The sequence below is a fragment of the Salvia miltiorrhiza genome, chromosome 3 (assembly GCF_028751815.1).
Source record: "Salvia miltiorrhiza cultivar Shanhuang (shh) chromosome 3, IMPLAD_Smil_shh, whole genome shotgun sequence".
Taxonomy (NCBI): domain Eukaryota; kingdom Viridiplantae; phylum Streptophyta; class Magnoliopsida; order Lamiales; family Lamiaceae; genus Salvia; species Salvia miltiorrhiza.
The window spans coordinates 33,658,150-33,685,916 of NC_080389.1; the positions used below are offsets into that span (position 1 = coordinate 33,658,150).

Consider the following 27,767-nt stretch of genomic DNA (forward strand, 5'->3'; position numbering starts at 1 on the left):
ATTACATTTGTTTATAATAATTATTACTTTAATAAGCATGAAATATACATTTGTTCGCACAAATGTATACTTATATAAAGGGTTAATGGCCAAAAAATACACGAACTATCACCAAATTTGCAAATTGCACATGACCTTTAAAAATGGCCTCAGAATACACCACCTTTTAATTTTGTTGTAATTTGCACATGCGTTGACCATCCCTTAAATCTTAGATGACGTGTCTCCCGGAATTTGTAGACGTGGACATACCGGCGATTATACAAAACGACGTCGTTTTGTGAAGCTTTTTTCAATTAAAAAAATAAAAATTAAAAAAAGAAAAAAACGATATTGTCACCCCCACCCCCCCGCTGCCGCCGGCGCGCCGCCGCTCACCCCTTCTTCTCCAAATCTCAGCTGCCGCCTTCCTCCTGGACCAGCGAACTGCCCAGATCTAGACGTGGCGTCGCTTCTCCAAATCTCGGCCGCCGGCTTCCTCCTGGAAATGAGGCTCAGATCTGGAAAAATCAAAAAATAGGCAAGAGGAGTCGCCGCCATGGCTGCAAAACCCGATTGCATTAGATCGGCCGCGTCCCAGATCCGCCGCCATCCTCCATCTCCGCCGCGTCGCACAGCGCGGCCTCATCTCCAGCCGCCACCTTCCACCACCACACCACGACACAAACACCACACAAATCCCCAAATTGGCAAAACCCCCAAATCCCCCACAATCCTCCTCCGCCTCCAACCTTCCAAAATCGAAGTCGAGCCGGATGAAATCGAAGGAGTGGTGAGGGAAAATCTATGTTAAATGGAAAGAAATCCCCAAATCTGAAGTCACAATCCTTGCGTGGTGTGTGTGGGTTGGAGAAGGTTAGAGGTGGCGGTTGGGGATCTAGGAGGCCAAGGGCCGCGATTTGGGGATCTGCAGCCATGGCGCTCCTGGCGGTGGAGGAGGATGAAAGCGGCGGCGTTGTTGGAGACGATGGGTTTGAGAGAGGCGGACAGAGAGACGACATGGTGGAGGAAGACGGAGTAGGTGAGGCGGGGGAGGTGGCGGCGTCGAGAAACCAGCCGCCACCGGTCGCGGCTACGGCGGCCTCACCCTCGACCAACTCCGCTGCTCGCTGTAGAAGACGCCGGAGGGTTGGAGGATTAATGGTGAAGAGAAGGATTATTTGTCAATTTCTCTCTCTCTCTCTCTTATGCCACATGTATAAAAAAATTACATTGTTTTTAATTTTTATGCCACGCGTATTGCCACAGCATTAAAAATGCCACGCGTATTGCCACGTCGTTGCCGGTCAACTTTAATTATAGCCTGAATTCTCGCCGTGTGCAATTCACGATTAAATTAAAAGGTCATGTATTCTGAGGCTATTTTTGAAGGTCATGTGCAATTTGCAAATTCGGGCAAACTTCGTGTATTTTTCGGCTATTAACCCTTATATAAATATAGGTATTTACCTTCATTTAATATAAAGTATTATATTTTCTAAACCCTAAATTCTATAAACTAAACCCTAAACCCTGTAAACTAAACCCTAAGCCTGAACACTAAACCCTAAACCCTGTAAACTAAACCCTAAGCCTGAACACTAAACCCTAATAGGAGTATTTACTTTTAATAAGCATAAGATATACATTTGGTCGCACAAATATATACTTATATTAATATAAATATTTACCTTCATTCAATATAAAATATTATACATATCAATATACATTTATATGAACAAATGTATATATTATGTTTATTAAAAGTAACAATTATTATAAACAAATGTAATAATTAAGAGTATGGGTCAAACCCACGCGGGTCAGGGTTTCGGGTCAGGAGGGCGGGTTTGGATCCGGGTCGACCCATCGCACACCTGTGCGACGGTCGTACCCAAGAATTGGCGATTAAAAAATGTTCAGTGTTACCAAAATACCCTTCACATTAAAAATTAAAAAAATGTCCACTTTACATCATCACCCCTTTAAAAAATCCCGCAATTCACAACCAGTGTGAATTCATAACCTTTTTGTTTGTGAATTAACAACCAGTCGAATTCACAATCAAAATTTAATTCACAACAAGATTTTTTTAGTTTTGAATTCACAACTGAACTGAACTGAAACCCTAAACCCTAAACCCTAGTTGTGAATTATTACGATTGTGAATTCACAACTGAACTTAACTGAAACCCTAAACCTAAACCCTAGTTATGAATTATTAAAATTGTGAATTCACAACTGAACTGAACTGAAACACTAAACCCTAGTTGTGAATTATTAAAATTGTGAATTCACAATTGAACTAAAATAGTAAATTCACAACTGAACTGAAACCCTAAACCTAAACCCTAGTTGTGAATTCACAACTGAATTGAAACAGTAAATTCACAACTGAACTGAACTGAAACCCTAAACCCTAAACCTAAACCCCAGTTGTGAATTATTACGATTGTGAATTCACAACTCAACTGAGCTGAAACACTAAACCCTAGTTGTGAATTATTGAAATTGTGAATTCACAACTGAACCGAAACAGTAAATTCACAACTAAATTGAACTGAAACCCTAAACCTAAACCCTAGTTGTGAATTATTACGATTGTGAATTTACAACTGAACTGAAACAGTAAATTCACAAATGAACTTAATCAGTAAATTCACAATTGAACTGAACTGAAACCCTAAACCCTAAACCCTAAATCCTAAACTTAAACCCTAGTTGTGAATTCACAACTGAAACCGTAAACCCTAGTTGTGAATTATTACGATTGTGAATTCACAACTGAACTGAAACAGTAAATTCATAACTGAACTGAACTGAAACCGTAAACCCTAGTTGTGAACCCTAAACCCTAAACCCTAAACCCTAAAATTTAATTCACAATCAGATTTTTTTGGTTGTGAATTAACAACCAGTCGAATTCACAATTAAAATTTAATTCACAACCAGAATTTATTTTGGTTGTGAATTCATAGATCTGGTTGTGAATTCAAGAATATTAAGTTGTGAAATCATCGAGCTGGTTGTGAATTTAAGAACATTAAGTTGTGAATTCATAGATCTGATTGTGAATTCAAGAACATTAAGTGTGAATTCATAGATCTGATTGTGAATTTAAGAACATTAATCGATTATTGAAAATCCCTCTCTTTCAATCCATCAAGTCTCTCCAAAAAATTCATAACACTGAATTTGTTGAAAAATTTCTCCCCCCAAGTGAGTTATCGCTTTCCTATTTCATTTGATGTTATTTCAATCTAAAGTTGAAGACTTGTGCTGGAGTTCTAACTACATTATCAATAGTCATCTTATAAGTTATAATCTGATGAAATGAAAAATGCTCTGGTACATACCCCCAAAATTCTTCCATGTGTACCTTTTTTTCGATTTATCTAACCTTCTCACCGACTCTTCAACTATTTTCCATAATTGCACCAACAAGAGTTTATGTGACTTGTGATTTGGTCTACGACAAAACACCGATAACCCAATCTAATCTCTCAGCTTCGCCTCTGTTAAAGTATTTAAATTTAAAAGATGATCATGTCGCACTCGCTGGAAAGTTCCTAGGCTACGCCCATCCTCGTGATGCCACCGCTGCCTAATTCCAATTTGGAGCTCAAAGTCGGAATCAATGGATTCGGTGCCCTAACCACCGGGCTGCCCCCGATTGCGCCGCGTTGGCGGCGGTTGTTCCTGGTATTAGCCTGCTGCCACCACTGCTGCTTTCGTAGCTCCGCCGAGAGGATGGTAACAATAACTCGCCGAAATGAGCGGCGGCGATGGTGGAGATCGACGGCGGAGAGAGAGGGGATCGATCGAGGAAACCGTGCGAGAGAGAGACTGAGAGAGAAACTGCCTCAGAGAGAGAAAGAGTGAAACCATGTGATAGATAGGCTATTTTTTAATTTTTTATTGTTAGGGGTATTTTTGACATTTTACATAAAAATTGGTCAATTTTTAAAGTTTTTATTTCATAGGCTAAATTTTAATTTTACAATATGAAAGTGGACACTTCTATATATTACCTCTTATTAATTTATTTAATTAAAGAATCAATATTGCACTATTTATCCTTATTCATTTACGATGACTCTTTTTTATTTAATTATTTTTCGTGTTCAAGATAGTGAATGTCCATTAAATAATTTAAATTTACTAACTACTTTATTTAATTAATATATTATCCAAAAATATTATTGCACTGAGAATTAATTCCAATCAGTCGTGTTTCTAATACCATTAACTCGATGCGTCGAGACACGATTTTATATAATAATATAACATCACTTCTCGATACTAAATTATCACTATCCAAAATATCGAGAATATTGGATTATAATCCTCACCATAATAAATCAAAACAATCCATAATAAAGTTCGAATGCACAAAACTATCAATGTAAATTTAGAAATAATAATTTTCTAATATCTTATTCTTATGTATTTAGAACTTATCTTACTGTGAATCCAATTTCAGTGTTATAATCGTACAAATATCTATGTGTAGCTAAGACAAGCCAAATTCATAACTTATATATTTTTATTATATTTGATACCACAGGTTTGATAACATTTTATGAAATTAGTCCCCAGTACATTTAGTTTGTGCATTTCATTATATTTTAAACAAGCTAAAATTCACAACTTAGATACCATAACTTTGATAACATTTTATGGAATTAATCTCCAGTTCATGATAACTTTCTTTTATTGATGAATAAATAATTTTAAAATTTGCGTGATCATGGATTTCATGATACCATTGCTTTGAAACATTTAACCACTTTGTCACTAGGTCAATAACCACTTTCATAAGTATGCAATTCATCATCTCTTTCACATTTTAGAGCATATGACTAAAAGGGTATAAGCTATTGGAACTTATAAGATGTTTCAAAAGTTTATAAGTTATCAAAATGTTTGGATAATTAAACTGATTAGTCAGAGAAAGAAAAATCGAAGAAAGATGAACTTGAGAGAATATATGATGAAAATAACAAATTATAGTTAAATGATATTTATAAAATAATTGTTACATATAAGATTTTAAAAATATAAATTGAAATTGAGAAACTTATTTTTTGGGGAGCTTAGCGCTTATTTTTTGAGCTTATAAACTGGTTAGGAGTTTATTTTTTCAAACACCTTAAAAAAACTTATAAACTCTTAAACAACTTAAAAGCTCAGCCAAACACCATTTCAGTGAACGCCACATGAAACTAACGATTCACGGCACGGCACATCAATCATACATAAAAACATGAGCATATCATGCAGCAAAATTCTTAAGCCTGAGTGCCTTAAGCACCTTACAAAAGGCAGCATGATGTCAACGGTAAGAACAACAAATAGTACTTGTTAAACCTCTGCCAAAAATATCTAATACAGTACAAGATATCTACAAGATCAAACTTTTAAATTGCAATCTCTACAAATAATAATACATCTCAGTGATCTCACACTAGAATCAATCAAATGAATACATTTTTCTGGAACTGACATGACAAAACCTAGTTTAAAACTAACCCTACACAACACCTTTTCTTTCTTTAGACGTTCTGCTTCATTAAAAAAAGTAAAACCCAACCAAAACACTCAACTTCACATCTCCTTAAACAATAATCTATTTGTTGTATAATCAACTAGGCAGAAAAATAGGGATATGATGCATTTCAATACGTATATCCATGTATAATTCCGTCAATCACAGAAGAAAACATTATTGAAGAGCTTGTAGATGATCTCTGCATCCTGTTTTTGCGCGTTTCATACTGGTATTAAAAGGTGAGACACTGCCACTTGGCCCAGGGCTCTCTTCTCTAAAATTTGAATTTAGCATGGCAAGCTCACGCAACTGTTGCCTCTTTATGAAATCCTGTGATTCATCCTACAGGAAAGTAAACGTACAAAAAAATGGCAGTAAGATCTCTAAGCTCTTTTTCTATTTCTTATTTGGGGTAGGAAAGTACTGGTTGAGATTGCTAAATATTGAATGTTACTTTCCAGTATTTGTTAATATACACAGAATAATCAAAGTGTGTCACCATGGTGAACCCCCAACATGATCAATTATCTTGGTTAGAAAATTGAAATCGTGTAGATTTATTTAAGGAGACAAAATTAGATGTTCTTACCACTGGTTTCAGCAATTCTTCAATTATGTCCTGCGCTTGTCTCAGTCTCATATCAACAACATTAGCTGGTAAATCAGCCTCAATTAAGATATGGAGTGGTTCATTAAGGTGCTCATAGCCAGGTCGTCCACGCAGCTTCTCCTCTTGCAACTTGACATATGCAGCCAGTGGTAAAGATTTGCTTATCATGTGAAACTTAATATGAACATCAATAATATTCATAGTTCCAATGGTTTCATTGCCTTCTTTTCCTTTGTTTTACTGCGCTATGTGGCTATTTCATGCGTGGTCAGTAAAAAGAATAATAAAAATGAAGCATCATATAAACACTGCATTACCTTGTCAGGGTCCTTTATTGAGCTATTCCCTCTAATATATACCCGGCATCCAGTAGTAGCTTCAACTCGTTTAAGTGAATTTCCTCTAGGACCCAAAAGTCGGCCAACAAAATTGAACTTACGAAGAAATTAAATACTAATAAGAGGAACACCCGGAGAGAAGGAAACATTTTGTTGGTAAGAGTGAAACTGAGCTATGAAGGATCAACAAGGGTAAGTAAATCCCGCCCATTCAAAGATCTTACATTAGGAAAGCTGTCCACAGGAATTTCTAAGCGCAAAATCCTTTTGACAGTGTATGAACTGGGACTTGCTGGTGCACCTTGCCAATCCATAGTCATTCCATGAGGCCCACCCAATCTCTGTCATATAAACAGGAAGTAAGAGGGAATATTCTTAATTTTGAAAGAAGTTAAAAAGAATAATTAGATATAATGCTAGTATTGAAATGTGTCATGCATGTTACAAGCAAAGTTCACCCATCAAGTAAAAAAGAGATTTTTTTTTTTATTTTAGATAAAAAAGAGATTATTATTATTATGGATTAAGTCACTTTGCACAATTCAAGCCAAATAAATATTTCATCACCACTGACAAGGCAAAAAAATATGACTGCACAGCAAGTGTGACCATCACTACGAGCTCTAGAGTTTCTACTCCGAATGTGATTGGTCAAAGAGGTGGGAATGACTCACTGAAAATGGTGAAGGGATACATGACCTCCACAAGTAAGCATAAAGCATACTACAATATACTGATAATTTATAGCTAAAACTATTGTTGGGTCTGATTCACATCATGACAAAACAGGTCCCGCGCTGGGGGTGGGGGTTGTTCTCAAATCCGATTAGAAGTTCTGCTTGCAGCCTATCCCAATGACCACTAACTAACCAGTCAACACCTTTCTTCTGACATTAAGTAACCAAGTTGAACCACATACCAGATCATTTTGAAATATGCTTGCAGTGAATAAAAGGTAGGTTTAAAATCAATTAGTCATCAAAAGTTGTCAACCGTAACCCATAGTCCATCAATCATCTAAAAACTTCCCCCAAGTATGTAGCCAATAGATTGGGAAATGTCATCACAATATAGTATTATTCCGAGTGTCGTTGCCAATTGGATGGGTTGTTGATGGTCTAATGAACATATCCAAAAGCTATTATTGCCAATTGGATAGGCTGTTGATGATGTAATGAACATATCATACAACTGTTACAAGGTTTCAAGACATTTTCCATGTAGAACTTTTCCTGATCTAAAGTATGTTACGAGTGAGACAAAAGGTGATTCACAAAAACCACAACTAGAAAGAAGTTGCAATAGATCATCTTGATATGCAAAAAAAAGTGGACTGAGATTGTGGTCAATAGGGATCATACTGGAAAATGGAGGCTCCTTAAATTTACAACACTAGCAGCTTGAAAATAAAAGGCAAAGATCGAGTCAACGATAATAAGTTTGACGTTATGATTTTCTAAATATTTTTCCAACCCACCAAGAAGTAGGAGAAGGTGGTCAACGGTTTCAACGGAGCGCATGAATACATTGTTCAGTTAATTACTCGGCAAGAACGGATTGTTAGTCGCTATTTCGTGCAGACACTTAATTGGGAAAGCCAATTTTGTGTTGATGAATAATGCGAGCCCCGACTGACCACCAACCGCTACCGGGAGCTGTGTGTTCAGAGCTAATTGCAACATCAATTGCGTCTTGCCGCAGCCGCTTTCTCCGATGAATTCGGTCATACTCCCAACTGGTATGCCCCCACCGAAGAAATGATTCAAAATCGGGCATCCAAACGTGATTTTGGGTGTTGCGAAGGCAACAAGCGGTGTGTGCGGCGCATTTGCACCACTTAAAAAAATAACTAAAATCTTGTAGTGAGATTTTGAAGAGAATGTAGTCACCACCATTGATAAGGGCAGTCATTTATAGAGTCTGATGCTCCCAAATGTTGGTGGAACTCATTTATGAAATCATTTAATACACCACCAACTTAGGTTGTTACAATTTTTAACGTAAAGGTGTCCATTATCGGTGACGTGATAAAGAGACAACACCATTTGCAGTGCATGCAGAAAAGAACAAATCTACAGCATGCATACTTAATTAAACGTCGAATTACATAAACACAACATAACTACATCTAAAGATAACAAGAACAGACCTAAATAGTAAGGGATTCTTCTACCATCGAACATGGAATAATTAAAAACAAACTTCATCTACCATCGAACATGAAATGGATCATGGGTCGCGAATCTAGTAAACTAAGAAAATGAGAATGACATTTCATGTTAGTTATAATATATGAAAGAAATAAACGACACATATTGGGCTGCATGCATTGAAATGTATGACTAACCTCTTCTAGGTACACACCATGAATTTTGGTATGACGACAGGTCAGTGAACACAAAGGACACTTCAGAAAACATGGAAAATAATTAAATTGGCGATGTACACTATCTAGCGCGAAACAAATTAGGACTTAATTTAAACCATGTATATGATCACATAATTCAAATGTGATGAACTAATCACCTGTATGTTGGGAGAGGGTCGAACCAAATCAAGAATGCAGTTATATCCGAAGATGTGGCCACATGGCAAGCAGCTATCAAAAATATTACACGTCAATTTTTTGAACAAATGTGATTACTACGTCATATTATTAAGGTAATATACCGAAGCAAATTTGTACTACAAACCGTGGTGCATGCATGCCGTTTTCGGACGTCGGGTTGTCACATATCCGACAACGTAATATGGTTGTGACATGGTAATTGAAGTGGTGTAAATCCCGCTCGTCTGTTGTATTAGCCCCGACAAGTGAGTATTTGATTTGTTGTATTTTATCTTCCAAACTCTCAAGGACATATGCATCTGGCGTACAGTGTGTGGCTTCACCGTCCTCAATTATGTCGCTTATCAGGCATCCAATTGGCACAATGTTGCGATACGCAAAGAAGTGGGGGCAACGGTGTGTGAACTCACTTGGTTCGTACATTTCGGTGCATTTCGACCGTGGAAGTTGTACACGACAATTTTTAAATGTTGAAGCTGCATGGTTCATAAGTTAACGTTGCAAATTAATTTACAAAGGCATGCTACACGTACTTGTTCGACATCCATCAGACGAACATCCTCTAGTTCAGCACGAATAAAGCACGAGGGACATAAATGTCGAACATTTACCATGTATGGTCAAATACATCACAATTTCTTAGAATACAAGATATGAATTATTTCAAAATTTTATACAACCTGACGTTCGTCGGGCCATATGAATCGTGTCCTAATGCATCTCACGCCAAACATATGGCCACAACGTATCGAACTGCGAAGGAAAAATCAGTTACGTCAAGTTTATTACAAATATCAAATTGCATGCATGTTGGACACGTATCATATAAGGTAAAAATTTCAACCACACCAGAGTTGATGCTCCATGTTGCCATGTGTGTCCACATGGCATGTGGGACCCCGAATATGGCTAATTTCGCGAGGCTCAATCGTTTGCGAACTGACTTGTTCGCTAGACAAGTACGCAGGCGTTCGAACTAAGGTCTAAGTCACCGACCCTGATGAGCCCATCTTTGTGCTCGTTTTTCGTGTGTGTTTTAGGTCTAGATAGAGTCTTTTTTCTTTGTTTTGCTAGAGTCAGTCGCCTGGCAGGGCGTGGTTCCAGGGCAGGCCCGTTCTTTGGGCAGAATGTGCTTTTGAGGCATAATGCAGGCATTTCGTGAAAGAGGCATGAGTTTGAAGCAGACGAGTTTGGGACACTCAGAAGCATGTTTTGAAGACCAAAATTTAGAGAAGCCGACCCTTTGCCCATAAGTACCGCGCGGGATCCAATTGCATCGGAAGAAGGTTCTGGGCATAATGCGACTTCGGTTCAGGGAAGAAGTGTGAGCACAAATACAAAACCAATTGGAGCTTGGAGCAGCAGGTTACAAAAGCTCAGATGAAGTTTGGAGTTGCTCGAGTCAACATAGCGTTTTGCCCATAAGCACCGCATGGGACCCAGTTGCGTCAGAAGATGATCGTGGGCAGAAGGTATAGACAGGGGCAGAGAAGAAGAGTGCAGAGGATGTAGATAAGGGAAGAAATCCAAAAACCTTATCCCTTGAGGTTTGGATAAGGAAAGAATCAGCCTCCAGATCTGGATGCAATCTCTGGCAGAAGGAGCCCTAATTCCAGCCCACTCCTTTTGGGCTGAGCCCTTCGTAGCCCTAATTCATGCCTATAAATACCACATAATTGTGAACCATTGAGAAACGGATTTTGGAGGCACCAATTCAGAGACCACTGCTGCAGTTTTACTTTCCATGATTAGGTAGGAGTAGTCGCCCCTTATGGGCATAGTTGTTTAATTTTCTGTTCATGTTTCCTGCGGCACTTTTGGCCGTAAGTACCCTTTGCCTTAAGTAAGTTTCTATTTCAGTTTTTACTTTATGTTTTCCTTTATGTCTTTTGCCTTTGTTATTTACTTTATGTCTGGCTAGTTTTATATTCTGATTTGGGCAAGATGATCTAAGCATGAACACTTAACTCGAGAGGTATAATTTGGGCATAACAACTGTATGAGCATATTCCCAATACACTAGGTTTGATTCCAATAAGGTTATAATAACTTGGTTAATTAATTGATCACTAGTTAACTAGGGAGTTTGGCTACAAGTAAACTTTGGGCAAAAGGCGAGACACCATCGACCTCCAAAATAGTACAACGAGTGTTGGAGCTGTGACTGCAGTGAAATATCTGCATAAGAGTCAAATGGGTCTATCTAGTTCTTAAGGCATTCTGGGCAAAGCACAACTAGCGATAGGCCATCGCAGAGAGCGTGGATGTTGCCCGGGATAGTTGATTTCCATTAGCTGAACCTTCTAAGAGATCATAAACTGAAAGGATAGATTAGGCAAGGGGTTTTTGCGTGCGTGACGAGTGACAATATGGGCGCAACAATTCTTATGCCTATAACCACTGGTATGCGAGTATAGTAATTTATCTTTGCACCAATGATCGAGTGCCTAGTTCATGTTTAGTGATTCGAACCCAAGTTAGGATTGTTTTGTTATTTGATTCATTTACCTTTGTTATTTCAGTTTAGTTGGAAACCCTGTTCTGCCCATAAGCACGTTGTGGTCAGAACCCATCAGAATACAAACCCTTTTTAGTGACACCCTTGCAGGAGGAGTTACTGCTCAGTTTCATGTGGATTCGACTCTGACTTACCACTAGCTAGTCTAGTTATGGGCACAAGATATTTTATTTGCACGAAGCTCAAACGATGGCTTCGTCAAATTGGCGCCGTTGTCGGGGAACTGAGTGCGCTAGTAATTTCTTTTGTGAAATTTTGTGTGAGTTTTGCCTTAACGTTTGTGTATGCGTTGTACTAGGAGTGCAGGTCACAAGGAGCTATTATTGTTTGATCCCGAGATCGAAATGACCGCACACCAAAATAATGGAGAACGACGTCGGGCAGAGCAAGAGACACAGCTGAACAGGAACCAAGAGAGAGATATGGTCGGAGAAGACAATCCAGCCGATAAGACCCTTCAGGATATGATGCTCCCAAACAATCTGAACCTCCGACCTATGGGCATAGTGTTGCCCCAATTTCACTGGGAATTGGGAGTTGAAGCACACCCTGATCCAGATATTGCCCAAATACAGTGATCTGCCCGGAGAGGACCCTATGCGGCACTTGCAAGATTTTGAGATGGCTTGTGGAACTATTCGCACCGCATCTCCTGCCCTTACTGAGTACATCCGACTCCTTACTTTTCTGTTCTCTCTTCAAGAGGGAGCGAGGGATTGGTTGTATACGTTTTGCCCGAAAATAGCATTACGACCTGGCAGCAGTTGCAGCAGAAGTTTCTCGAAAGGTACTTCCCAGTCAGCCGAATCCAGAGCCTAAGGACCAGAATAAGCAACATCCAGATGGGGAATGGAGAGATCTTATATGACTACTGGGGAAGATTCAAACAAATGTTAGCCAAATGCCCACAACATCAAATACCAGCCCACGATCTTGTTCGATACTTTGTGGGAGGACTTCGAAGGCAAGAAAGGCAATGGCTGCATGCTGCATGTGGAGGATCCATTTTGAACAAATCGGCGGCAGAGGCATTCAAACTTATAGCTAATATGGCGGAGGAGTCAAGGGATGAAGAAGGCACAATAGAGAGAATGTCACCACCAGAACCATCGTCTGCCCAAGACGATAAGATTGACGAATTGTGCAGTGCCTTGGAGAAGTTCATGAGCAACCAGATTCCTTTGATCAAGAAGCCGGTGAAAGCATGCCAATTTTGTATGACATACACCCATGCAACGGATGAATGCCATCAACTCTTTGAGGATGAAGAAGAAGTCAATGCTTTGGGACAGCTGGGAGGAAACAATGGAGGAAATGGTCAGAATCTCTTTGAGCCCTACAGACAGCAATGCCCACAACAGCCTTCACAGGCAAGAGGGACTTCCTTGGCAGAACTTGTGCACACGATGGCACAAGAAAACATGAAATTCTAGCAAGAGTTCAAGAAATTCAAGATGGAAACTCGAGGAGGAATGCAGAATATCAATGCCTAGTTATCCCATCTTGCCCAAACGATCGCTCGGATGGAAAAGAAGCAGGGCAAGCTTTCTGCCCAGGTGGAGGTTAAGGAGGTGAATGCTGTGATGCTGATGAGTGGGGAAGATATCCTGCCCCATAAAGCACTTCTCGACCAAATGGATGTTATGATCCAAGAAAGCCTGACAAAGGACTATGCCCAAGATGAGGATATGGAGGAAGCTGCTGGAATGATGGATACCCTAAAGGAGGAAGTGGGATACACAGAAGCCCTTAATATTCCCACCATCGGACCAGAGGACAAGTTGGTGTCAGTCGCCCGAGAGACCACCCAATCTCGAATTGAAGAATTTGCCCAAGCACCTAATGTACATCTATCTGGGCGAGAAGGAGACTATGCCCTTGAGCGTCAGTTTGGAGTTAAGCCCAACAGAGGAGGAGCAAGTCCGAGAGATTTTGAGCACATATGAGGAGGCAATCGGTTGAACCCTAGCGGACATCAAGGGCATAAGCCAGACTGTGTGCATGCATCATATTCTCATGGAGGAGGATGACGTTCCAGTTCATGACCCACAACGAAAGCTCAATCCAACCGTGAAAGATGTGGTAATGAAGAGACCCTTGAAACCTCCTCTGGAGCATAACCCCCCTATGGTTTTATTTTTATTTTGTTTTGTTTTGAATCTATTTTGTCTCTACCTTCTTTCATGTTTTTGTTTTTATTTTTGTAGTGTCTGTGCTTCGACCTCCTCTACACACCCACTTTGCCCAAAGCAAAGTGTGTGTGTGGGGAGGGTCACCCTTTTTGTTTTCGTTTGTTGTTGGTATTTCTCCTTTTAACACCCTTTGCCTAAGACAAAGTGTGTGAGTGGGGAGGAATACCTGTTTTTTTTATGTGTTTTGTTTGTGTTTCAACATGGTTCTCCTGAAGGACGTGCGCATCAAGGGCAAGAGAGTTAGATTCACCACCCCTGAAGAGGTTACGCCCACAGCAATCTTTCAGCCATCTGCCCCAGCAAGTAAAAACAAGGAGAAGTCAGAAGAGCCCAGCCCCTTTGAGAGCGAGTAATATCGCCCGTATGGGCATAACAGAAGCCATGATGATGGAAATCAGAAAAGCACTCTTTGCCTACTTTCCGAGCACTAGATTCAGGTGCCCACCTGAACTCTGTTCTGGGCATAACCCTCCCTAGGTCTTAGTTTCTTTTTAGTTTTCATTTTGAGTCTGTTTTTCGACCCCCTCTACACACCTACTTTGCCCAAGGCAAAGTGTGTGTGTGGGGTGGGCCGAGCGTTGTTTCTTTGTCCTGTGGTTAGCCTTTCGATTTGCAATCAATTAAGCATGATTATATTCTGAGTTTGTTGTGCAAGTAGTCTGAGATTCGAACTTCCAAGCATGTTGTATGTAGTTGAGAAAGATGGATCGGGTTGTGAGCATATCATGTGAGGTTTTGAGCTTTGATATATGCTGTCTTATGCCCATAACAGCTTTTTCTTTCTTGTGTGAAAATTGACATCTTGACTAGGGTAATGCTAGAACTTGCCTTGATTCTTAGTCGAACCCTTTGTACATAGTCTAGGTGTGTTAAATGATTTAGGCAATTCTTTCTTTAGCCCACAAAGCCAAACTGACCAACCCTACATCTATCACTTGTGAGCCCTTTTGAGCTTAATAATTCATTTCAATTCACTGATAAATTTGCCCAAATTTGAGCCGTCCTGGTCAAACTGAACTTAAGGGCAAAAGAAAGGGAGATAGTGTAGTGGATCCTATGGGCAGGACTAGTGCAAAAATTGCAAAATGGGACATCTAATCCCAAAATAATGAAAAAGTCCAGAAAAAAGAAAAAAAGGGTTTAAAAAAAATAGAGAAAAAAAAGTTAATGTCTTGGTTAGTATGTGCTTAGGCCCGCAAGAATAGGCAGGGATCTTAAAAATCTGGGAAATCTGTTGCCCAAAATGAAGTTCAGAATGACCTTAGCCTCGTACCAAAAATTCTCACCTTATGCCTTAAGCCACGTTACATCCCATAAAAGACCTAATGAGATGCACCTAAAACTGTGACTAATGGGGGAGACAATAGAAGATAGGCAAGCCTATGGCAGAACCTAGCATGATGTCACGAGTGTAAACACTTCCCAAAAACACTTGAGAGAATGAGCGATGGGGAGGAACATCCTTACGCCCACAGACCCCTTCTTGACTCGACTGATGGCATTGCATGATTTTTTTTATCTCTGATTGCTTACATGTTTTTGCTTACATATTCTCTTGCATTTTTGTATTGCATTTCGGTTGGGCTAACCCTTATATCGAGTCTTGTCCGTTTGGTTTGTGTCTGTCTTTTGGGCATAATTGCATGTGCACGCGTGAGGACAATCGTGTTTAAAGTGTGTGCGTGTGAAGAGCCCATGTTTGTGCTCATTTTTCGTGTGTGTTTTAGGTCTAGATAGAGTCTTTTTCCTTTGTTTTGCTAGAGTCAGTCGCCTGGGAGGGCGTAGTTCCAAGGCAGGCCCGTTCTTTGGGCAGAATGTACTTTTAAGGCATAATGCTGCTGCATTCCGCGAAAGAGGCATGAGTTTGAAGCAGAGGAGTTTGGGACACTCAGAAGCATGTTTTGAAGATCAAAAGTTTGAGAAGCCGACCCTTTGCCCATCAGTACCGCGCGGGATCCAATTGCATCGGAAGAAGGTTATGGGCATAATGCGACTTCGGTTCAGGGAAGAAGTGTCAGCACAAATACAAAACCAATTGGAGCTTGGAGCAGTAGGTTACAAAAGCTCAGATGAAGTTCGGAGTTGCTCGAGTCAACATAGCGTTTTGCCCATAAGCACCGCATGGGACCCAGTTGCGTCAGAAGATGATCGTGGGCAGAAGGTATAGACGGGGCAGAGAAGAAGAGTGCAGAGGATGTAGATAAGGAAAGAAATCCAAAAACCTTATCCCTTGAGGTTTGGATAAGGAAAGAATCAGCCTCCAGATCTGGATGCAATCTCTGGCAGAAGGAGCCCTAATTCCAGCCCACTCCTTTTAGGCCGAGCCCTTCGTAGCCCTAATTCATGCCTATACATACCACATAATTGTGAACCATTGAGAAACGGATTTTGGAGGCACCAATTCAGAGACCACTGCTGCAGTTTTACTTTCCATAGTTAGGTAGGAGTAGTCGCCCCTTATGGGCATAGTTGTTTAATTTTCTGTTCATGTTTCCTGCGGCACTTTTGGCCGTAAGTACCCTTTGCCTTAAGTAAGTTTCTATTTCAGTTTTTACTTTATGTTTTCCTTTATGTCTTTTGCCTTTGTTATTTACTTTATGTCTGGCTAGTTTTATATTCTGATTTGGACAAGATGATCTAAGCATGAACACTTAACTCGAGAGGTATAATTTGGGCATAACAACTGTATGAGCATATTCCCAATACACTAGGTTTGATTCCAATAAGGTTATAATAACTTGGTTAATTAATTGATCACTAGTTAACTAGGGAGTTTGGCTACAAGTAAACTTTGGGCAAAAGGCGAGACACCATCGACCTCCAAAATAGTACAACGAGTGTTGGAGCCGTGACTGCAGTGAAATATCTGCATAAGAGTCAAGTGGGTCTATCTAGTTCTTAAGGCATTCTGGGCAAAGCACAACTAGCGATAGGCCATCGCAGAGAGCGTGGATGTTGCCCGGGATAGTTGATTTCCATTAGCTGAACCTTCTAAGAGATCATAAACTGAAAGGATAGATTAGGCAAGGGGTTTTTGCGTGCGTGACGAGTGACAATATGGGCGCAACAATTCTTATGCCTATAACCACTGGTATGCGAGTATAGTAATTTATCTTTGCACCAATGATCGAGTGCCTAGTTCATGTTTAGTGATTCGAACCCAAGTTAGGATTGTTTTGTTATTTGATTAATTTACCTTTGTTATTTCAGTTTAGTTGGAAACCCTGTTCTTCCCATAAGCACGTTGTGGTCAGAACCCATCAGAATACAAACCCTTTTTAGTGACACCCTTGCAGGAGGAGTTACTGCTCAGTTCCCTGTGGATTCGACTCTGGACTTACCACTAGCTAGTCTAGTTGTGGGCACATGATATTTTATTTGTGCGAAGCTCAAACGACGGCTTCGTCAGACCCGTAGGATTGCCACTAAGCGATGAATATTTGTTGATGTCGACTCTTGTTCGTTATGCGTCGTAAGATGGGTAAGTAATGACATCGAAGCATGAATGCTCCCACTGAGTTTCCGGGCATAGAAGCATTGGATATGTGACATCCTATAACAAAAGAGAAGCTGGAAAGTATGAACATATCACCAATACTAGTATTACTCACGTGCGATGCACGGTGATACCTACTTAATTAAAATAGTAAAAAAAATATTTTTTTTTAATATTATGTTTATAAAATTCTATAAATTACTTATATTATTTTATAAAATAGCTCTAATAGCGATAATAACATTAAATGAAGATGAAACCATCTTATAGTTGGAGGCTAATCAAATGAATGACGAGGATTTTGACAAAAACTTTTTATCTAATGATTATTATTATTTATTAAAATTCTCACCAAAATATCTAGATATTTTTCTTTCAAATTTTCTATTAGTCTTGAAAGAGTTTTTGGAACTTTTAATTACTTTTTACTGATTTTCATTTAACAACATATTGTTTTTGAAGCGTTAATTGACTGTAAATCCACAATCTATTAGTGAATTTTGATATTTTTTCAATTATATAAAGTTGTAATATAAATACATAAACTTTAGCCCATTTCAAAATTTGCACTAAATTTTAATTTCGTTCAAATTTTAAAAATATATGACAAAATTAAAGATGATATAATATATACACATCGTATTAAAATAACTTACACAAGTATTAGTTACATTTCGATAATATGATAGTGTCATTTAGCGTTAGTGTCATTTTGAGATAATGTTATTTATATAACATGATAGTGTCATTTGTAAAACAAAATATTGTTAGTGTTATAGTGTTATTTACATTCGGGTGTACCTATCACCCGGGTATACAGGAGACCAACTCAATAACTTATACTCCCTCCGTCCTTGAAATAAGTTCCTCTTTGGGGACGGCACGAGTTTTAAGGAAAAATGGTAAAGTGTATTGATAGTGAAGAAAAATGTGTTATAATTAGTATTGGGAGTGGTGAAAATATGAAAAAGTGTTATCATTAGTATTGGGAGTGGTGAAAAAGTAAAAAGTAAGAATAAATAAAGTATTATTACTGGTGGGGTAGTTGTCCAAAAATGGAAAGAAAGAAAGATTAACTTATTTGGGGGACGTCCCGAAAAGGAAAAAGATGAACTTATTTCAGGGACGGAGGGAGTACAAAATTTCTACTGAAATATATATAGTACTAAAATATATACATATGTAGTTTGGCTCCCATGCGAGAAATATTATTTTTTGATAATAAAATATTATTTTAAAGTATTATGTAGATTTAAAATTTTAATTTTTTTATTAATGTTAAAAAATTTATGTTGTACAATATATGAGTAGGAACACTTATTGCTCGTTCTTTCAAATAAAAATTATATATTGTTGATGTTGTTATAGTAGGACGAGTGAATGTTTAAAATGATGTCTTGTATAGGAACATCAGATGATTTAAGTAATATATGCTCAAGGAGATGGGTAGATGCATAATCATCATTATCACCACCACTTGTTACATCTCTAATACCTACATTTATTAAATATTGTATTTACATTTACTGAACATGCGTGATCATTTTATACAAAAATATGTACTATATATTCCATTTAAAAAAATTATACTCCCTCCGTCCCCAAAATAAGTTCCTCTTTGGGGACGGCACAGGTTTTAAGGAAAAGTAGTAAAGTGTATTGATAGTGGAGAAAAATATGTTATAATTAGTATTGGGAGTGGTGAAAAGATGAAAAAATGTTATAATTAGTATTGGGAGTGGTGAAAAAGTGAAAAGTAAGAATAAATAAAGTATTATTAGTGGTGGGGTAGTTGTCCAAAAATGGAAAGAAAGAAAGAGCAACTTATTTGGGGGACGTCCCAAAAAGGAAAAAGAGGAACTTATTTCAGGGACGGAGGAAGTATATAATATAACTAGAGTAAAATTTTGAAGTAGCCAAAATGAAGCATAAAACACAATTTATGGCCACATATTGAAAAAATATAAAATTTAGCCATTTTTATTGATTTGGACGTTTTTACCCTTAATGAGGCGGACTGAGTAGGATCAGGCACGCGGGTCGCGTGCCGGTCGGGTTAGGCACTTATGGCACTGCCAAGATTTTACTTTGGTTTTATTTTGGATTTCCGTTGGCACTTTTGGCACTAAGGATTTCCGTTGGCACTTTTGGCACTTTTCGATATAGTGCCAAAAGTGTCATCAGAAATCCAAAATAAAACCAAGTAAAATGGTCCTTTTGGCACTTATGGCACTAATAGTGCCATAAGTGCCATCCGTGCAACAGATACAACAATAATAGAATCAAGAAATCATAAATGGATAATCTAAACCCTAAATGGATAATCTAAACCCTAAATCGAACATCTAAACCCTACGGGGAAGTGTTTAAAATGGTCCTTTTGGCACTTATGGCACTAATAGTGCCATAAGTGCCAACGAAAATCCAAAATAAAACCAAGTAACAAAATGATGCGTATGGCACTTATGGCACTATTAGTGCCATAAGTGTCATACGCGCAGCGAGCACTGGCTTTTCCCCGCAAGCGCGCAACTCACCCATAAGCTTCCAGCGGCCGAGCAATCACCCCAGCGGCCGAGTAAAAGGGGCAAATTAGGCATACCACCTAATTAATGGCCATATTTTGATGTTTTAAGATTAGGGGCCAAAAATTGATTTTCAATCTTCATTATGGTCATTTGACTACATTGTTTCATAAACTATTACCTATAACATATTTAAGAGATTAAAAATAACTAATGCAATAAATTATAGAGCTATGATTATGTTATAATTAATTTTTTAGGATTATAATTGATACACAATCATAATGTTTGATTAATCTTAAATTTCAAATGTTTTACATATGTTGATTAAATATTCAAGAAATAATAAATAAATATCTTAAAGTATACTTTTAATCATAAATCTTGTCAATATAAATATTTTAATAATATTATAATTATTTATTCAACAGTTTGTTTATATTTTATTCGTAAATATAAAATATTTAAAAGATAAAAAATTAACTAATACTTTAATTGGGACAATATAAAAAATTACAATAAAAAATATTCATATAATTTGAAGTAGACGAAATTAAAATCAAATAAAAAGAAGTTTATTTCTAAAAATAGTAAAGTGATTTTGGCGGGAAAACATAACTTACTATTTATATAAGTGGATGAGCTTTTATATATATATAGATAATTTGAAGTAGACGAAATTAAAATCAAATAAAAAGAAGTTTATTTCTAAAAATAGTAAAGTGATTTTGGCGGGAAAACATAACTTACTATTTATATAAGTGGATGAGCTTTTATATATATATAGATTTTGGGTTATTAAAAGTCCAAAATGTTTTTTGGGTTCCGGTGCGCTGGATCTTGGGTCTTGCACTGTCGGAAGATGGTCATTCTTTCAGGTTCTTGCTACTCGTAGAGCGCACGTGAGTTTCTCTATTTTGTTAAGTGACTTTGTTAACTCTTGGTGGATTGCTCTTTCGTTCTGTCCGGCTCTTCTTTGCTCGCTTTGTTGGATTTGCAGACTTTTTACAAGGTCCCGGTGCATTGGGCCTTGGGTTTGGCATCACCGATAGCTGGTCCTTTTCTTTCTTTGTGTTGGCGCTTCGACTGCTTTCCTGTTTCTTTTGCCGAGCTGCACATCAGTTGGAGACAGGGTGATGCTTAGTCCGAAGCACCGATTCTACTGTTGTCGCAGGCGAGGTTGTTTTGCTTTTCATGAAGACTGTTTCTAGGTGATGGTTAGTCCGAAGTTTGGAAACTATCTTCATGCCTCATGTTTTTGGATGATTTTTTCTGTCTAGACAGACACTTTTTTTCCCATTTAATATTTTTCCCTTTGGAATTTCATTAAGCAGGTTTTAACGAGGCTTGACCCTCAGTATGCACCTTGTGATTTCAAGGGTTGATTGGTTTCTTCTTTTTTTTTTTTTTGGTTCTTAATAAAGCCTCATTTTAATAATAAGTATTTTGATTATTACAAGTTCACCAGAGCATGCAGCTCAAAGGTCAGATCAGAGCTCAGAGGTCATTGCAGAGATCAGAGCTTTTGGTTGGTAGGGGGTGTTTGCTGCGACGACATATAACCGGCCGTGCAACTACCCTTGCTGCTTACCTGTGGTTTACGAAGTCTCTTCGGTTTGTGCGTTTGAGGATGGTTAGTTTCTGGCGACGGCTTCTCACCGGCCAAAACTTTTTAACTCTGGTTTTAATCCTCCATGGAGCCGTCTTCTTTTGGCTTGGGTTCACGACAGTGGGGTGCTTACGGCGATGGCGTATAACCGGTCGGGTAGCTACCCTTTCTGCTTTCTTCGTGGGGTTTGGTTGGGTTGTTGGTTGTGGGGGTGCTTACGGCGACGGCGTATAATTGGTCGTGTACCTTCCCTTCTTTTGGTTTGAGCTAGTTTGAGGTTGGCATTGGCGACGACGTCTCACCGGCCTTTTTGCCTTCCGAGTTGTTTGGGTTTTGGTTTGAGCTAGTTTGAGGTTGGCATTGGCGACGACGTCTCACCGGCTTTTTTGCCTTCCGAGTTGTTTGGGTTTTGGTTTTCGTGGGGTTAGAGCCGAGATTGTTTGGGGACGATGGTTAGGCCGGAGTTCCGAAAACTTTCTCTTCCGCTCTTTCCTTCGTTCTTTTTTCGTCTTGTAGACGAGTACTCTTTTTCCTTTTTACGGTTTTTCCCTTTGGGTTTTCCGTAAAAAGGTTTTAATGAGGCTCGGCCCTTAGTCTGCTTTTCTTGTGCTTTCAAGGGTTTGTCTTTAGGTTTTTTCTTTTCTTTTTATATAAAATCGCAGTTTAATAATTACAAGTTCATATTTGAATAGCCCAAAATTAATTAAAAAATCAGGAAAAATACGAATAACATAAAAAAGAAAATATAACAACAAATATATTTATATGAATTGATAAATTGTACACATAACTAAATAAATCTATATAGTATCTTAGATTATAAATTTAATATGTATAGCTAATTTTTTATTTGCTAATTCATGTTAAAATTAATACAAATTTTTTTCTCATTAATTGCTGTAATTTAAAAAAATTAAAATAATTATAATTAAACAATCATGTAAACTTTTTTGAAAGGAAAAAACGGCATCTACTTATTTTTCCACCCATAAACGGAAACAAGATGAAAAAAAAATATGAAGTTCAATATTAGAGATAATGAGAACAAACAAAAAATAATTTTGACACTTTAAATAATCAAACTTATTCATTTCAAAATTAACTTTTTAATTTTTTTTACATCAAATTAAAAATCTTATCATAATCTTTAATTTAACATCATGAATCGAAATTAATGATTTTTTTGAAAGAATTAAAAAAAAGACAAAAAATTTAGAGGGAAAGATTATGAGGAGATAGAAAATAGTAGAGGTAAAAAAAATTCATATTTTATATTCCCTCCGTCCGTCCTAAAGTATGACACAATTACTATATTTGACGTCCGCAAAAAGTATTCTACTGTCCTTTTAAAGCCATGGTCCCACCATCCACCTTTATATTTTATCCTTACAAATATTTTTTATTTACAAAAAATTCACCCCAAATTCAATCTCAACCACGCATCTCATAAAGTGGTGAGACCCTTTCTCCACTGAATCAACATCATCACAAATTTTATTAAATCTCGTGCCCAGCCAAAGTTCCATACTTTTGGCGAACGGAGGGAGTATTATATATAGATATAGATTAACTCATTGCCCAAGTCAAACAATAAGTAATGAATTATATTAATTGAATCTCTTTTTTTAACCTCCAAAAACACTAAATCAACGTGGGCCAAGACCTGGCTCAGCGGCGAGCCCATCTTATCTACATAGTAGGCCCAGGTCCAATTCATACGACTTAATTGAAGAATCACTGAGCGATTCCACGAATTTCATTTCATTTTCGCCCTCTACACAAAAATTGGGATTTGGGATTGAGAATTTGGAATTGGTGAAGAGTGCGAGAGAGAGAGAGAATGGGTCTGGTGTGGTTGGAAGCGATGCTGCCACTGGGAATTATAGCAGGGATGCTCTGCGTTATGGGGAATGCACAGTATTACATCCACAAGGCTGCTCACGGCCGCGTTCGTACCGTTTCTCAACATCTCTTTGTTTACATAATATATTAGTAATGTATATGCTGAAATTCCATTAAAATTGGTATATATGTGGCAGCCCAAGCACATTGGGAACGACATCTGGGATGTGGCTATGGAGAGACGTGACAAGAAGATCATCGAGATGCTCTCTTCGCCTCCCGCTTCCAACTGATTTAGGTCGTTTTACTTTTATTATCACTTTTGTTATTCGTCATCTATGCCATCTGATATCTGTTTCTCCACTGTGGATTTACTAACTGCCTTGCTGTATATTATTACTCGAGTCAATCTGATATTTAACAGCTAGGAATTTGAGGTACATAAGTTCTTTACCACTCGATCAATTGTGTTTCTTCGAGCTAAGAGTGTGCTCAGTGGCCTTACCATCTGTAGATTTCTTTTATGTTTATTTGACTATTAAGTTGGATTTTTAGAGTTTTTGTACTGTCTAACTAATCCGAAATTGCCTAGCCTTTCCTCATTTTGTGTATGTACTTATCTTGTTTTAAGGTAAGAAAAATGTTGGCTGAAGAGGGTAATGAAATTCTTTGTTCCGCTGGATTTCCTAGACATTATTATGTGTATGCGTGGTTAGTATATGAAGTTATAAGGTCTTAGTTGCATAGTTCAAGACTTATTATGGATATGTTTATCCTAGAGGATGTTGTATACCCCGCTTCTAAGAGTAGTCTTGCAAGGTGCAGTGCAGGTCTCCATGTCATTCTGTATGATATTACTTTCTTTATATGAAGATGGTATTCGTAGAAAGAATTTGGGAACTTTTTGATGTTCTAGCTGAGTTGGCCTTAATGCTGAAAGATAACATAACATAATAATACTGTCAAATTAAGTAAAAATGTACTTTCTCTTGGGTGCAATGCTAAGCTGTTGTATCTTGTTGTGCGTTGGTTTTAAATTTTACTTGTATATTTCTATGTAAAGGACCTTATTATCATTCCGTTAAAACTATAATGTACCTTTCAAGAAAATATATTCAATATTTTTAGTTGTAAATAACAGGCTTCTTTGAACTCTTGGTTTTTGTTGATGGATCATATCAGAAGTAAAAAAAAGCTTTAGGCACCAAGAATAGTTGTGTTCCAATTTGTGCCATTTGAGGAATTTCTTGAGTTTGTAATATAAAACATTGTGTGATTAGGGGTGTATAGAAATATATATTATCCGTCCCCATGGGGAATCCTCTCAAACATAGTTATGAATCGCGCAGGTAGCGCGCGCGATCGCGCGTCGCGGTGCGACGCGCACCTCCATCGCGCCGCACCGCTATAACTTGTCTGCTTCGTGATAGCGCGCTATTCGCGCATCGCGCAGGTCGTGCATCGCGCCGGTAGCGCGCGCGATTGAACTGTTGCCTTGAAATCTGTCAATTGCATGCATGGGCCTCACTTTTATTGCATGGGCTTTTCTTAATTAGGCTTAATTAGGGTTATTACTTATTAGTGTGCAGAATTTTGAACGGCCATAAGGCAATAAGTGATATTTAATTAGGGTTTTAAGTTTTATTCTATATACTTAATTACTTAGAGGCTTTAGACTTTCCAACGCAGCAGAAGATTTATTTAATTCCCTCTCACGGCAGTCTGCCTCTCTCTCTCGCGGCAGTCTGTCTCTCTCTCTCTCACGGTTCAGTTCATCAACTTATGACTTTTGGATTAGAGGCTTTAATACAATTATATATTGATTTTTATTTGAACTTATGACTTTATTTTTTATTAACTAGACATATTATGCATGGTTTTACTATGATTATGATATATATTATGTTTTTTTTATCTATTTCTGCGTGATATATTCAAATAGCGCGCGATTCGCGATGCGCGATGCGCGATCACCCTAGGCCAGGTTTGCGCGATCGTGTGCGATGCGCGATTAATAACTATGCTCTCAAACTAAATGCATCTCCTATAGCTCTTAGTTTTGGTTTGGCAGTTGATGAAGACTCTATTGGTTCTTGCTCAAGCATGTCCCTAGTATTATATTTCCTGCTTTTAGTTTTTGCCTCTGATATCTTTGCCAAGTAACCTTATTTACCTTTTCTTCTTCGTCGTTCTGCCCTTAGTCATCATCTTTATTTACAATCTCTTTTTATTCTTACTGGGAGGATGATATGTTGTGAACTTATTTGATTTGAATAATAGATATATATGTAAAAAACAGATAAATCTTATTGTTATACCTACATATTAATTTACTAAACTATCCTTGAAAATTAAAATTAACAAGATATTATAAGTAAATCAAAATTTGCTAGAATGCATACTTTTATAATAATAATTAATAATAGATAAATATACTCCCTCTGTCCCATAAGAGTGTGCGCTTCTTTCTATTTTGGGACCTCCCACAAGAGTGTGCATTTGCTATTTTTGGACATTACCCCATCACCAACTCCTTATTTCGTACTCCTACTTTACATAACAATAAAGTGGACCCCTGTATTTTTTGAGCGAAAAGGTAATATCATTATTCAGGAAGAAAGGTTTATATCAGGCGGAAATAAACCAGAATACATAGGAGGAACATGGTGAACAAAAGAAAAATGAGCTAGTTTATCCGCTGCTTCATTGCCCTATCTCGGAGTCCAACTATAGGCAATATCGAACATAGTCAAGGCCATGGCATGGATTTTCTTCAATGTGATACCCAAGTATGAATATATGATAGGTCCTCCTCTCTTCGTGAAATCTTCGAGTAAAGGCTTTGGCAATCCATCTCCACCACGATGTTCTATTTCCCCATCTCCTCACACAATCAAAACCCCTCGAGAACAGCCAAACACTCGCCTTCCTCAGCCGTGAAAGCTCCCGGGCTGGATCCATAGCGGCATCCAACAATCGTGCCATTAGAGTCAGTGAGAACCACCCCAATCCCAGCTCCAATCCCATCGAAGAACACCGCATCACAAGACACCTTCCATTGTCCCTCACCGCAGCTTAAAGAACGTGCCAACGTGGGTTTAGAGGTTGTAGAGCAGATAGTACCAGACCAGGAAACTCGTTGGGCCATATGAAAGCAGTCCACATGGCTGAGTGCCTTCCCTTGAAAAACCAAAAGATCTCTTGCATACCACATCGACCGAAGAAGATTAGCAAAGGTGTGGTGAGCCTCTTTGCTAGGGATGCTGCAAAAGTCATCCACCCAATCCGAAAGCGATAGAAAAATCGTGGGATGAATAGGCACCAATCTGAGAGGCAAAACTTCCCAAATACACTCGCCTAATATTTATTCACTCCCAATACACTCGCCTAATATTTATTAAAATCAAGGGCCGAAGTCAAAAATCAAGGACCTAATTTGAATATAGTTCAGACTTTTAAATATAGCTCAGACTTTTAATGGAGGATTTAACTATTCTTGAAAGATAATGTTATTCAACTAGGAATTCTTTGCCTAGTCTCGTCTTTTTTTTTTTTGCCTTCTTTTTTAAGCTGCTGGTGTTGTAAATTTAAGGAGCCTCCATTTTCCAGTATGATCCCCGTCGACCACAATCTCAGTCCACATTTTTTTGCATATCAACATGATTCAATTGCAACTTCTTTCTAGTTGTGGTTTTTGTGAATCACCTTTTGTCTCACTCGTAACATACTTCAGATCAGGAAACGTTCTACATGGAAAATGTCTTGAAACCTTGTAACATATGTTCATTAGATCATCAACAGCCTAGAGCACTGACAAGTTGTGGTGAGCCTCTGTGCTAGGGACGCTGCAAAAATCATCCACCCAATCCAAAAGCGATCGAAGACTCGTGGGATGAATAGGCACCAATTCTGAGAGGCGAAATTTCCCAAATAAAGTGGACCCCTTTATTCACTCGCCTAATATTTATTAAACTCGTGCCACCAACGGTCATGTACACTTTTATGAGACGGAGGGAGTATAATATATCATTTTATACTATTTCCCTTACATTAAATACCTAATAGAGATATAATAGGTAAACCAATATTTTTTAAACAAACTCCTTTATAATAGGTATAGATTCTGGAAGTCATTTTTATCTTTGGGAATAATTTTCTTTTTTTGTAGCTGGAATAGTTCATACTCATCATGTATATCGTATAACTGTATTGCAGAATTTTTTGTTTTTTGGTGGGGGATGTCTTTCTCACAAAGTTTCATGTATTCTGGTTTCTTTTCTCTTGATGCAGGTGACCTAGTTCTTGTGCTTTAGAATGAATAATGAGCAAGCAAGAGGCCGAAGACTTCTTTATGAAATCTTTCATATTTGTACCATTCTGTTTGTGAAGTTGTACAAGAACTATGGTGATATTGACCTGGCTTATAATTAATATGTAAAATGCATCTATTTTAAATTTGTACGACATCAAAATATGTTTTTTAAAAGACAATGTTGATTGGCCATGCTCTGATTATGGAGAAATGAGTTCTTCTAAAC

The 27,767-nt window shown here is 38.0% G+C and overlaps 2 protein-coding genes across 2 annotated transcripts; one reads left to right on the forward strand and one right to left on the reverse strand.

Moving 5' to 3' along the window:
• Positions 1–5,380: 5,380 nt before the first annotated feature.
• LOC131016394 (KH domain-containing protein At2g38610-like) lies at positions 5,381–7,861 on the reverse strand. The gene is made up of 5 exons (XM_057945092.1): positions 7,840–7,861; positions 6,703–6,819; positions 6,458–6,574; positions 6,120–6,269; positions 5,381–5,872 (listed from the first exon to the last, which is right to left on the reverse strand). The coding sequence occupies exons 2-5, from the start codon at positions 6,796–6,798 to the stop codon at positions 5,705–5,707; spliced, it is 531 nt and encodes a 176-aa protein (XP_057801075.1). The 5' UTR covers positions 6,799–6,819; positions 7,840–7,861; the 3' UTR covers positions 5,381–5,704.
• Positions 7,862–23,117: 15,256 nt separating this feature from the next.
• On the forward strand, positions 23,118–27,766 carry LOC131016396 (NADH dehydrogenase [ubiquinone] 1 alpha subcomplex subunit 1-like). Its single transcript, XM_057945094.1, has 3 exons — positions 23,118–23,335; positions 23,427–23,527; positions 27,520–27,766. Exons 1-2 carry the CDS (start codon positions 23,228–23,230, stop codon positions 23,520–23,522), a joined length of 204 nt encoding a protein of 67 aa, XP_057801077.1. The 5' UTR covers positions 23,118–23,227; the 3' UTR covers positions 23,523–23,527; positions 27,520–27,766.
• Position 27,767: the final 1 nt, after the last annotated feature.